Genomic DNA, 12,866 nt, shown 5'->3' with positions numbered 1-12,866 from the left:
CTATCACTGGATTTGAGGGAAGACTTAGAATAATCTAATGGAATTTGCATCCTCTGATGTTGCTGTTAAATAACACTTGATAGACAAACCTTCCTGAGGCTGAAAACTGTTTGGAAGGATGATTTTGCATTTGTGATGATCAGCTGAGCCAAATTCCAGCTGTTCGTAAGAAATGCTCTTCTGTGAAACTTCAAATCATAATTTTAATCAGAACTTACGAGGAATGAGGTAGAATATAAAATTTGGGAAGAAAATGTGAATATTCCAAAATGGAGGAAAATATATTTAACTCAAAAACCTGCTATGCAGGTGAGGAGAAGAATTAATAGAGTTGTCCCCAGCTCTTAATGCTGTGACCATGATCCTGAGATTCAGTGTTGATCGAAGTCCCGCCGGAACGTTCCCTTCACGGCCCCTTGTTACATCTCTGGCTGCTCACCAGAGCCCTCTCTCATTTTTTAAGCTGTGTTTTTCTCATGGGCCTGCTGTTGTTGTATGGCTGTGTTGGTAGCTAAGTAAATGTCTGAGTTAGGAAAACAATGACAAGTTTATTATCTGTGTTGTTACGTTGCTTATTGGCTGGTTGTCCAGATTATAATGCAGATTTTTATAACAATGCATCTTATTAAAGCTTTGGGGCTTTTGTTTTATAACATCTTCCAGCTGTTGGAATTGAAATGTCCTGAATGTTTTTAAATTAAACTTAAAATTAAAGCAAACTTAACAATCAGCTTGATCTGGTCACTTGAACGACACCCCCTGAACAAACCAGAATTGAAGAGGGTTTGTGTGAACCTCCCGAATCCTCTGGGCACGAAGCATGCACTGACCCAAGTGAATAGGTCATTAATAACATTTGAGCTTTGGTGAGCTGTTCTCCTTCCCCCAGTGTTACCATGGACACTGCAGCAACGGACAGAAATATTTGTTGCTAGCCGAGTTCAGATATTTGTATTTTTACTGCAACAATTGCTTTCTCAAAAGATTCTTAACATTGCACAACAAAATCACTCTACTGTGCTAAAAATACTAATTACTTAGTGCTGCAATCATGCTGCTTCATCCTTTCCCCAAAGTTCAGCTGTCCTGTGTGAGCAGTTTGCCATATATGCAGAAACTTGTGTGTGCTGGGATGGCCCAGAGCTCCTCTTCCCAAAGCACTGTGGTGGTGGCTGTGCCCAGTGGCAGTGTGAGGTGCTGCCTGCCCTGTGAGAGGCAGCTGGGTTCTGCCCACGTGCATTTTAGGAACAGTTTGCAGATGTCAGAATTGTCATTGGATGAACTGCACCTTGAATAGCAAGTGAACTAGCACTCCAGAAGCCTTTTTGTAAGGAAAAGTACTATGTTTTAGCTGAGCAAATACAAAGAGTGTGTTGGGGCGTTCTTAGGATGCACCAGGGTTCTTGTTCTTAAATTTAATGATGCTTTATTAATCGTAGTCATCCTGAGCTACAGTCTGACCTTTTGTTTGAAATTGAAGCACCAGGACAGGCAGTTGTTCCATCACACTTTGACCAAGTCAGGCAAGCAGTGGCTGAGTGATACTCAGTACTATTGAGAAAAGCACAGAAGGAGACGTGTGAGTGATGTTGTGGTACCTGTCACATCGATTCTGGAGAACAAAAACCTGCATTTCCGTACTGCTCAGCTCTCAGTTTTAATTTTTTCTCCTTAATCTCATTGCTGAACTGCAAATTGCCACTGCTGTGGCCATGACTCCCACTACAGGGTCCTTTAAACCAACAGTGTGTGTTGACATTGGATTTTGAAGGTAATATTGCAACACAGCGAGTAGCGGAGTAGCAGGCAACGTAATTCACATCTTGAGTTCTTTCAGTCTGCCTCGTGATGCACATGGACCGCACAGTGGCTTTTCTTACTGGTGCCATACCTGAGAAATGGCTTTCTCTGAGCTAGTGAAGAAATTCTTCCATGTTCTGCAGAGTATGATGACAGCAGTGCCTTGCTGAGATGGAGGATATTTACTTCGTGCATGATGCTTTCATGTTTGTATGCATTCCTATCGCAGTGAGTTTTCATCTTTCTTCCTCTTCTAACCCCAAACATGGATGGATAAGAAGGACTGTGATTACATCTCTCCTGCACAACTGATGAGTGTAACTGCAGGCTGTGGATGTGGATTTGTCTGCTGTCAGGCACACGGAGCTTCCTCAGAAGAGTGGTCACTTTACGAGTTGCTCCTTGGGTTGAAGTTGACCTGCAGAGGCGATTCTCTTTTTGCAGATTTGTAAGCTTACACTGTAACTGCTCTGCTAAAAACAGGACATGGCTGACTTACAACTCTACCGAAAGTCTGATACCTCCTTTTTTCCAGTGTGTCCTCCTGGGACCATGGAGATCTGCTTTGTTCCTCCAGCTGCTGGTACTCAGAACTGTTGGTGAGCTAGCTCTGCATTCTGTGAGTTCAGGAGAACCTCTCAATTAATGAAGCTTTGCTACACGCAACTAAAGTAGAACTGCCTTACTGAGTGTTCAGAAAATTTACCTACAACATCCTGAGTGCTGTACAAGACTGCAGGCTTATATTTGAGTCTGAGTTTACATTTACTGAAAATTCTGCTTTCTGTGACCCCCTAAGAAAACCTCTCCAATCTCGTCTGCTTTCAGTGCTCAATGGCTTGTCAGCTTCTGAGGTTTATCTTGACAGTGGAATGCAGCTGGACTTCTTGCACTGGAAATCATCTGAAGGTTAAATTCTGCTTGGGAATGTTACCTGTTCACAGCTGCTTGAAAAACCATGTTTTTTTTCCAAGCTGCCGAGAATTGTTTTGTCACTAAAGTAATAATGCTGACAGTAATTAAACGTCGCTGAAGGAGATTCACAGAGGAATTTTACCAGTGTTGGTGGGCATGGTGGCACTGGGTTGGGGTTGGGCTTGAGGATCTCAGAGGTCTTTTCCAGTCCTTATGATTCTGTGATTCTTTGCCTCTTTTTAGAAGTCACAGTTGGATGATGTTATGTAATTAGTTTCAGAATAATGTAAAGTAGATTTTAGCACCTTATACCTGCAGGTGGACAAGGAGTAGATGATGATCCTGTATTTTAAAGGTTGATTGTGCTCTGTTGGGAAGCAGTTTGCCTATCCATATTTCTATGGGCATAAGGAAGAGGGAAGTGCATTTTTTTCTCACCTATTCTAAAACGAAGGTCTGTCATTCACTTGGAGGTACAGAAGGAAATGCATAACTACACCATTCCTGTGCCTCATTTCTGGTTTTAGTGGAGTAAGGTGAGCATATGAAGCAATGCACTGCAGGCAGTGGAAAGCTGGTAGTTTCAGAAAGAAATGTGCAGAAAAGATGAAGATACAAAGAATCAGAATTGTGCCATTCAGTGTGGTTAAAGCAGATTCTGATACTGGATTTGCTTCCAGAGGTACCTAGTGGAAACTAACACTGAACTTGTGCCTTTTGTTTCTGTTTTAATTGTTCTGCAGTGAGGAGAGTTACAACGTCACAGATTATTCCTTACGGGATCAGCTGGTGGTACAGCAGTGTGACAGTGAGGACCTGACCTCTTCTCCCATGAAGAACACTTCAGCCATGCTGTACTCACGGCAGAGCTCCCCAGTTCACCTCTTCAGACTGTCCGTCCTCAGTAACCACGCAGGAGAGAAGGTGGAGCTGCTTCTGGGAACAGAAACTCAGTAAGTAACAGCAAATAGCAAAATAAAATGTTAAAATACTGGAGGAAGCCATATACCTCTTTGAGCTTCTCTGCAGTTGCTTTTCACTTGCTGACCTGCCTGCCTTCCCTTAGGGAAGGCCTCACAGCAGCTTGCAGCCACACCAGGTTCTTCATCACAGGGCAGTGGGCATGGCCACAAGCTGCTGGAGCTCTTAGAGATAGTCTGGAGTTGGGTGGTCCTCTGTGGGTCTGGGTGCTGGGATCCACAATCTTTGTGCTTCCAGCTTGAGATATTCTAATCCCATTTGATCTGCAAATGTGGCTGAGGTATCTGAGCTCCCACTTGTTGTAGCATAAGTACGTTTGTTTAAACACTTCTTTGACACATGTTCTTCTGAGAGCTGGAAGTTGCCTGTGAACACAGAACCTTTCTGTGCTAAGTTATGCCCTGAGGGCAAGTGCCTAGAGGAAAGCAGAGTAGCAGCTCGTGCACTGCAGTTGAAAGCACTCCATATATCGTGCATTCTGCAGCCTGCTTGCATGCACAGCTGTCCTGCAGGTGGCTGAGAACAGCGCTCAGGGCTGAAAGACAGCGGGGTGCATTCCTGAGGAGCGCTCTGTGAGGAGCACTGCAGTGGTGGGCTGAGTTCCAGCTCTGCTCCCATCTCACCCTGCAGCACAGCAGCTGGCCGGCAGGGAAATGCTGCCTTCCATGCGCTGGGTGAGGAGATTTCCTTTTTGTGGGTTTGACAGGACAACCTTGAAAAATCTCACTGCAGACTCTTTCAGGATTGCTCTGCTACTCCTTCTGTACTGGTTTCTCCCAAGCAGCTTATCCCAGTAGTTATTTGAGCAGTGTGGCATTTATAACACAGCACAGCTGCATCCTGAGGCGTGGTGGTAGCAAGCAGACATGGGGTGTGAAGGCTGCGTGCTGCTGTCCTGCAGCTGTGGTTTGTGCACAGTTGTAACAGTGGTTGGATGATGTGGGAGTGGGAACAGCACAGCAGTGACTGGGAGGAGGAGTTTGGCATCGCCTGGGGAAGCTGTGGAGCTGTGCTGGGATAGAGGTGGTCCTTGTTCTCCTGAAGCAGTTCTGGAGGGTGTCCTGCTTTTGAACAGCACAACAAGCAGCATCTTGTTCTTTCTGGTGCAAGTCCCCAAGAGGCACCCGGTCCTCTGTGGTGCCATTAACTTTCACACAGCCTTCACAAAAGTGAAAGATGTTATCTGTTTGGCGGGAGCTGGAGGCAGGACAGAAGGCACAGAGCACAGAATGCTCCAGACAGAACCCAGCCTGGAAACATTTGCATTTTAGGTTTGCCTTTGGAGTTTAGAATAACCCTGAAAGAAGCTACAGATCATTAATGATATCTATTAAAGATCTCATTATAAAGTAAGCAGATGATTCAGACTTGTTTGGAAATGCTTTTTTATTGGGGAAAAATGAGGCGCATTTTTAGTTGTCTGGTCTTCTTACAAAAAGACATTTTGTTCTACAGATTTGTTACTGCTTTGCTATATGTGGTTTGTGGTATAAATAGCAGTCTAGCAGATTGTCATCAAGAGGAAGAGTTCTGACAATAATTACTTGATTTGAAAGCTGTTTTTTTATAGATTATAGATTATTGTGAACTGCATACACGGCTTGTAGACAAACCCTGGGGTTCGAGGGCAGGCAGGCAGTGTGCAGCTGAGGCCGGGCTGCAGTGCTCACTGCACACAGCTTTGCACGTCGAACACTGATGTCAACTCAGATTTGTAGAGCTGTGTGCTCCTGTTCTGCCACTTGGAGCAGCCGGAGGCTCCTGTAGGGAAGGAGGAGCTCTGGGCAGGAGCTGTGCAGGACGGGAGCTCACAGCAGCGCTGTGCCCAGGGCTGGGTCAGAGCCTGCGTCCTACGGCCATCCTTATGGCACTTCTCCCAGGTACAGGTGCTGCTCTGCTGCAGGCATTCCTTGTCGTTGAATGGTCATTTAGCATGAGCTTATCCATTGGTGCTGGCATCTGTTTTCATATTATTGATTTCCAGATTGTCTTTTTATGCATGAAACGTTGACTGTCTTGTAAAAATACATTAAAAGCTACAGGAGTTCATGTGTAAAATAGAGGCTTTCCTAGATGGGCTGAAAGATAGAAGAGGTGTTTTCTTGACTGGATTTTTCATTTAATACTGCCCATGGGGAGAGGGGGACTCCAGTGGGAGTATTTTCATAAAGTAAATGCTGCTCAGATGTATGAAGAATGGAATATTTGGACTGGAAGGCAGTCTGAAATTACCCCATTTTTGTCATTTGTCTGAAAGAAAATGCAATTCTTGTGTTAAGGAAACGTGAATCTGTAAGTAACATGCTTCTAAAGCTAAGAACAAAATTAAGCATATGCAAAACACTGTATACTCCTTCACATTTTGGTTGAAACAAGCTCAGTATGTCCTCAGATGTTTTGTGAAAAGATCAGGCTTCTAGGGACGGCAGATGCTCATTATTTTGAGTTAAAAACCAGTGGCAGAACAAAAATGCTTCAGCCCTGCAGCTCCACGTGTTATTCTAACCTGTACTGACAGCAAAGCCCTTCAACAAACATGAGATAAAACCAGTTTACTGAAATGGAATTCACATCCTTGTTTGCCAAAATTCAAAGCTAGAACAAGTAAGTTTTTAGCTTAGTTGTTACCTGGGTGAGGATTAGCTTTATTTTCCTCTCTGGTTTGACATCGCTTCTGCATCTTCTACTCCTTTCCAAACTGAGCTGTAGTAATTTGCACTTGTTGTATGTATGATGCTTAGAATCTAAATAATTCTTTCTGCTGTCCTCAGAAATGCTGATGGACAATCCAAAGGCCAGTGATGTGTTCAGGCCTCCGTCCAGGACTTGATTTGAGTTGTCTCTCAAATTTCCCACATCAGCACATCTGGAAACAGAAACGTGCCCTGTGTGCATGGAGATCTTATTTTCCTGACTCTTGCTTTTCATTCTAAGTACACTGTGCTGCCAAGCCCTGCTCAGAGGCAACCTGTTGATACTGTGTATTACAACAGCTTTATTATGTTTGTCAGATGCTTCAGACATGAGGTGGATTACATACGATATAATCATAAGCTTGGTTTTGCTCTTTGCAGGAGTGAAAGAGCTCGCTGGATTACAGTGCTTGGACAAGACAGAGACAGGCAGAGCACAGACAGAACCAGTAAGTTCAGCTTCGAGCAGCAGTGAGCACTGTGACGTGGGACTGAAACGCACTGCCCCTTAGTGGTGCCTTCAGTACACGGATGCTGTACAGACCCCTGCTTCTCCTGGGCTCTGTTACTCCAGCACGTGTGGAGTTGCCATCCCTTCCTTGTCCAGAGGCATTTCTTTGAGTTCTGTTTTGCTCCGTGATTTCTGTTCGTGTTCATTAATGTTGCTTTGGTGAGCTGTTCCAGTCTGTTAACAAAAGAGCACAGCCCCTTCCCATGTGTTCAGTGTTTGCTGTGTGATGGGGAAGCCACTCGCTGCTGCCTTTGGGTTTTGTTTTTTTTGGGGGTATTCTAAGTTAAGGACGTACACATCTTCATAGAAGATTTGTTACAGGAATTGTGTACCTCAGCTTTTTTTTTCTTCTACAGCTTTGACACAGGTAGAGATCATCAGAACTTACACAGCAAAGCAGTCAGATGAGCTGTCTCTTCAAGTTGCAGATGTTGTTTTGGTTTATCAAAAAGTAAATGATGGTGAGTATTGGTGGTGGTAACCTGTCAGCACTGCAGATGAGTTTGTTTCCTCATTAGCTTCCAATTAAAACCTGAGTCTTTTGGTTCAGGTTTCCAAAGGACAGCCTCTGTTTAAGCAGCACTTGCTATAAGTAACTCATCCCTGTCGTAGCCTACAGAGATAAAGAGCTGGGGACGGTACGGGTTGGGTGGTTTTGACATGTGAAATAGCCACAGACATGAAATTGAATTGTCTAAAAATGTAGAGCTGGGCACTTCATCAGGCACCGGGTTTGTCACTGCACAGGTGCACAGCTGAGAAGTGCTGCCACAATGTCCTTCAAAGTCCTTGAGAAGGGTTCTCACTCTTTGTTCACGTTGTGCAGGTTGGTATGAAGGGGAACGACTGCGGGATGGTGAAAGAGGGTGGTTTCCCATGGAGTGTGCGAAGGAAATCACGTGTCGTGCCACCATTGACAAGAACATGGAGCGCATGGGACGTCTGCTGGGACTTGAAACAAACGTGTAGATGATTTCAGCATCCTCATATTGTGCTGCAGGATTTGCACTAAACTGGCAGCAGAGGCACAGCTGCACACAGTACAGCTCTTGCATGGAAGACGTGAGGCACAGATGCATTAAATACAGTGACAGCACTGATACTTCAGATAGCCCTTTTTGATTCACGTTTTGAGAGCTCTGAACTGATGCCTGGCTTGAATAACGGCAGTTTCTATGAGAATCAGGTTCCTGGGCAGTGGAGATCAGCCATACTTTCTTTTTCCTTACATGAGATTTCCCTTTCAGCTTTGGTTCCCTCATCCCCATTTGTATTCTTTCTCCATCTGTTTTCTTGATGATTTTTACTTCTTTCTTTCAAATTTAAAACCCCTCTGTAGCAGGCTGAGTACCAGAAGCTCACCAAATAATACATACACGGAGCTGGAGGAGAACAGGAGCGTAACACTGGGGGAAGCGAGTCCCAGCTCCTCAAAGCTGCAGTATTACATTCCCAGAACCAGAGAAGGTGTTGAATGGGATACTTCCCTGTGTTGTCAAAAGCTACAATGAACAGCATATAACTGATGAAGGACTGCCTGTCCAGCAGCAGCCCAGGGTGAGCCACATTCTGTAGGACGCAGTGAGTTACTGACACGAGCTCCAGAGGAGCCAGCTGTACCTCGTGTGGTGGTGCTGTGTGCTGTGTGTGTTACTCATACAGCTCGTGCTCTCTTCCTGCTGCTCCAGAAAGGGATTGTGAAAGCAAGCAAGAGGTACCAGCTTTTCAAAATAAAGATACTGAGTGTCTCATTCTCTGATACGTTTTTTAGCATGACCATCAGACTCGAGCTTGTTTTCATTAAGAATATTAATATACAGAGTTTGAGCCCTTTGATGTCCTCCTGTGCCTTACGTTGTTCCCTCGAGGAAGATTCTCCTGAAACCCAGTTTTTGCCAAATGCTGAGGCCATTCTGTCCTGTGTCTCCACTCCAAAAGCTCTTCTAGCTCTGGATGCTTTTGTGGGAGTGATTGCTTTTCCAGTATCTTTTGCTAGGTTGCCCCTTTAAAGATTTGAGCCACTTTTTTTAATACTTACCACTAAAAATAATTAATTTCAAGCTGTAGAAAAATAGCTGTACACATAACATAGGAATGTGTTTTTTCCTCACTAGCATCAACAACCTGAGCCCTGGGCTCTGGTTCAGAACTGAGATGCCTGCACTCACAGGATGTTTCCTGGTGTTTTAAAGCAGTGTAACTGCTGGAAATGTCTGTTCTTAGTTCTTCCCAGGTGCTTCATACTAAGCTATTGCCTGGATGGGGCCTACAGTAAACATGAAATGCTTTTTCCTATCTTTTTTTTAGTTCTTCCTTCTTGCTCTGCTGAGGAAATGAGTTATTGCCTTCTGTGGAGGTAAAAGTTCGACTGAACTGAGTATCATCATTATCATCATCATGAGTATAGTTCACTGAGTATCATCATTAGCATTTGTTAGCATCGTGCTGAATCCACAGCCAAACCCAGGAGGGCAGTAATGAGACCCATGGGGCTGATGAAGCTGCTGCGCCTTCAGCGTAGCAACAGTGAGGGCAGCAGCAAGGAGAGGTGTGGAAAGCAGAGTGGGCATCTGTGTCTTCCCCTACCCCAGAACAGGAGGGGAGCCCTGGGGTGGACCAGTTCACATCCACCCTTCTTGGCTTTGGAGAAGACCTGGCACAGTTGCACTTCACACAACGCCTGTTTTTGCATCTGCAGTTTAGCCTTGAAATTCCACTAAGAAAAAGAACTACTTGGCATGGCGTGAACAGAATGCACTCAGAATTAAGTTAATTCCAGCTCCTCCTTTCTCTGTATAGACATGACAGTTTGCATTACAGCAATCTCCACCTTTTTATGGACCAGCTCACAACAGAGCAGGCTTCTGCGTGCGTTAAGTGAGAGAAAGATGTGAGTCAATCCTCGTGGTTTTTAAAAGGTTCTGGGCACTGTTTTACATAGAATGTAGTGTGCTAATGTGTGAATAACTTTGTAAATACGTACCTCTGTAACAATTGAAAAGCTGTTAGGAAGACATCTGTACAAAAATGCTTCCTTTGGCAGCCTGACAGCAGCTTCCAGACTTCGGGATTAATTTATAAGAAGTGGACTGATTAAAGGGTAATGATACAGACTGTACATTGAACAGAGTCTTATTTAACATAGTAGAAATACTGCTAATATTTTAACAAAGGATTTATTGTACACAGGCAGATGTTTAACACATAACTGAATGTATAAATCCAGGCATTAATTTTATTCAGATTTTTAATACACTGTATGTATTTTTCATACCTGTTTTTTCCAGAAGTGCTGTAATGTTTTTTTAAAAGCATTTTTCTTATTCTCAGACACGGTTCTTAAGGAATCAAAGACTTTTATGATTTTATAGGACAACAATCAATAAAATCCTTACTAAAATACAGCCTCAGTTTCTCTTCACCGGGCACTGAAGTGCAGATCATTAACACCATTCTTGTCAGAGAAGTTGTGTGTGTCTGAACCAGCGCTGCCCTGCCTGCTGCCAGTGGCTGTGTGAGCAGGGAACCACACAGGCGTGGGAGAACAGCTCAACTCTGAGCAAGGGAAGAAGCCACAGAGCTATCCAGGGATGCAGTCACTTGTCTGAAGGAACCACAGCACCGAGGGCAGTAGCAAAGCAGTCACCTACCTTTGCTGTGTGCCTCTAAGGCCTGGTCTGCCAGCAGTGCCTTTGAGGGAGGATAGGGAAGGTTTGTGGCATAGAGCAGATAGAGTGAGATGGAAAGCACCCAGTTCATTATGTAGCTGCACTGCAGAAAGACTACTTTAATTTGTAACACATGACCCAGCTCATAGTGTCCGAAGGACAGTGTGTCAACTAAAACCACACCTTCACCTGCGAGCAGCAGCAGCCAAGCCCAGCACCCAGCTCCCTTCCCCTTGCTGCAGCTGCTGCTCCAGCACAGCCCTCCCCTGCCCCAGGCCTGACCAGGTACACCCAGCACAACCAGCTCACACCCAGACCCTGCAGGCAGCGTCTGCAGGGGAACACACACAGGGTGCTCGGCCCAGAGCTCCTCCAGCACCCTGCTTGGGGCTGCAGTGACAGATGGGGCCACCCTCACCTGCCTGCCTCCTGCCCTGGTCTATGAATCCTTCTTTCTGGCTCAAAGCTTGCTTTCTGAGGTATTTCTTCTGGTAAGACTCTAGGAGATGAGAGATCGGTGTTGCTGTGTGGCAATCAACATCACTGTGTGGACAATTTTACATTTGGAAGCATTTCTTTGGAGCTGTTTACCTTCAGAAGATAGTGCTCAGGACTGTTTACTGGTGGAAGATCTATCTTGTGACCAAGTAACTCCTGTTTGCTACGGGAGACTGGGGGATGATGCCACTGTATGCTGTGAAGACAAGGTTCAAGTTGGCGCCTCCCTGCTCTCTCGTCTGCTGGCAAGGCCAGGAAGATGGGAACAAAGGTGTTTCCACTGAGAAGAAACTGCCACTCCAAGGAGAGCTGACTCAACCGCTTTGGATTTGAGCTGTCACTCCAAAGAGAGCTGACTCGACCACTTTACTACCATTGAAAAGTTGCCACCGTTGTCCTCAACAGAACACCACCCACCACTACTGAAGATCAAAGACTGAACTATGAACCACGCTGGATCCATGGTGGTGACTCTCTCCCTCTTGCTTCCTATAAAGACTCCTTACTTCTTCTTTCCTATCTTTTCTACTGCTCTCCTTCCCTTCCCCATTACCCAAATTCATAACAGTGTCTGTCCTCCCCCGCCCCATCTCCCTAATTAAGATCTGTAATAAACTGGCCAGATCAACATTTGAACCGTTTCTTAACCTCACGCCAGTGTACAGATATTTAGAAGAACCTCCTCTCCCTCCTATAAATTCCAGCAAGACACCTGGGCTGGGAGCCCTTTAGCTCTGCCCTCCCTGCTCAGATGCAGCCACCACAATCAGGCTACACTTGGGCTGCCTCACTGTGATTGCACCCACCTGTGAGGAGCCCAAACAAAGGATTACCAAAAGTCACAAAAATGGAGAGGGGAGTTTTTGCTGGCCTGATAAAGCAGCACCCCCTGAAAAGCACAGGTTTTATTAAAGCAGCTGACAGCAGCAGCACCACCCTGGGACCCATCATCTCCCACACACAGAACAAAAGCCCACGCAGTGTTTGGGTTGGTGTGGCACCAGGCCCGCAGCTGTGCCCAGAACAGCCATCCTGCCTGCAGTGCTCACAGCCTTTGGCTTTCATGCCAGTCTGAATTCCCCCATGGCTCTCAGACATCTCAACTTGAAGGCATCATAACAAGCAGTTCACCTTTAGGCAAAGCTTTCCTTCAGTTTGTACAAACACATTTTCAGAGGGTTTGTTGCTTTTTGTTTCTGCTTCCTAGCACCCTCCCCGTGTTTTCATTACCCATAAAGAAGCCACCGTTCTGTCTGTCTGCCTTGTTCTGAGACGAGCCTCTGAGATTTCAGAGAGAAGGACCAGAAACTCCCCGCTGGCGTTAAGGCCTTCTGCTCTGCCACCACCCAGCACTGCACTGCTCCTAAGGCCCGGTGCGGTGCCTTGTATCAGAGCAGAACCGCACACACGGAGAGCAGACGAGCGGCCAGACACAGCCGTGCGAGCACGAGGCCGTGACGTCCCAGCCCCGAGTCTGCCGCTGCGAAGTGCGGTAACCCTTCCTCACGGCGCTGCCGCACAGCACAAAGCTCGCGGCTCCCGTCGATCGCAGCTCCCGCCGGCCGCAGCCCCGGGGCTCCGGCACCTCCAACCCCGAGCAGCGGCACCGATCGACTGCTGCGAATTCACCGCGCCCCGCACCGGCTCCACGCCGCCCTGCGACCTAGCCAACACAACGTCCCTCTACTGAGCTCTTTAAAAAGCACCGCTACAATCACTACAGGCCGCCTTAAAACCAAAAATAAGCGGGTCCTCCATCGCCCAACGCTGTTCTGCGCCCAAGGAAAGGGGCAGCACCGC

At 46.0% G+C, this 12,866-nt stretch overlaps 1 protein-coding gene across 1 annotated transcript in view; it reads left to right on the top strand.

Annotated features, from left to right (window-relative positions):
* The window catches only part of ARHGEF26 (Rho guanine nucleotide exchange factor 26), a 39,621-nt gene extending 29,336 nt beyond the window's left edge, over positions 1-10,285 (top strand). Inside the window, exons 11-14 of the mRNA XM_031555033.1 lie at positions 3,459-3,668; positions 6,771-6,838; positions 7,257-7,361; positions 7,727-10,285. Of these exons, the coding sequence (XP_031410893.1) occupies positions 3,459-3,668; positions 6,771-6,838; positions 7,257-7,361; positions 7,727-7,869 (526 nt within the window). The 3' untranslated portion in view covers positions 7,870-10,285. The remainder of the gene's footprint in view (positions 1-3,458; positions 3,669-6,770; positions 6,839-7,256; positions 7,362-7,726) is intronic.
* The last annotated feature ends 2,581 nt before the right edge of the window (positions 10,286-12,866 follow it).

The sequence above is a fragment of the Meleagris gallopavo genome, chromosome 11 (genome assembly GCF_000146605.3).
Source record: "Meleagris gallopavo isolate NT-WF06-2002-E0010 breed Aviagen turkey brand Nicholas breeding stock chromosome 11, Turkey_5.1, whole genome shotgun sequence".
Lineage (NCBI taxonomy): Eukaryota > Metazoa > Chordata > Aves > Galliformes > Phasianidae > Meleagris > Meleagris gallopavo.
This window is presented reverse-complemented; position numbering and strand designations above follow the sequence as displayed.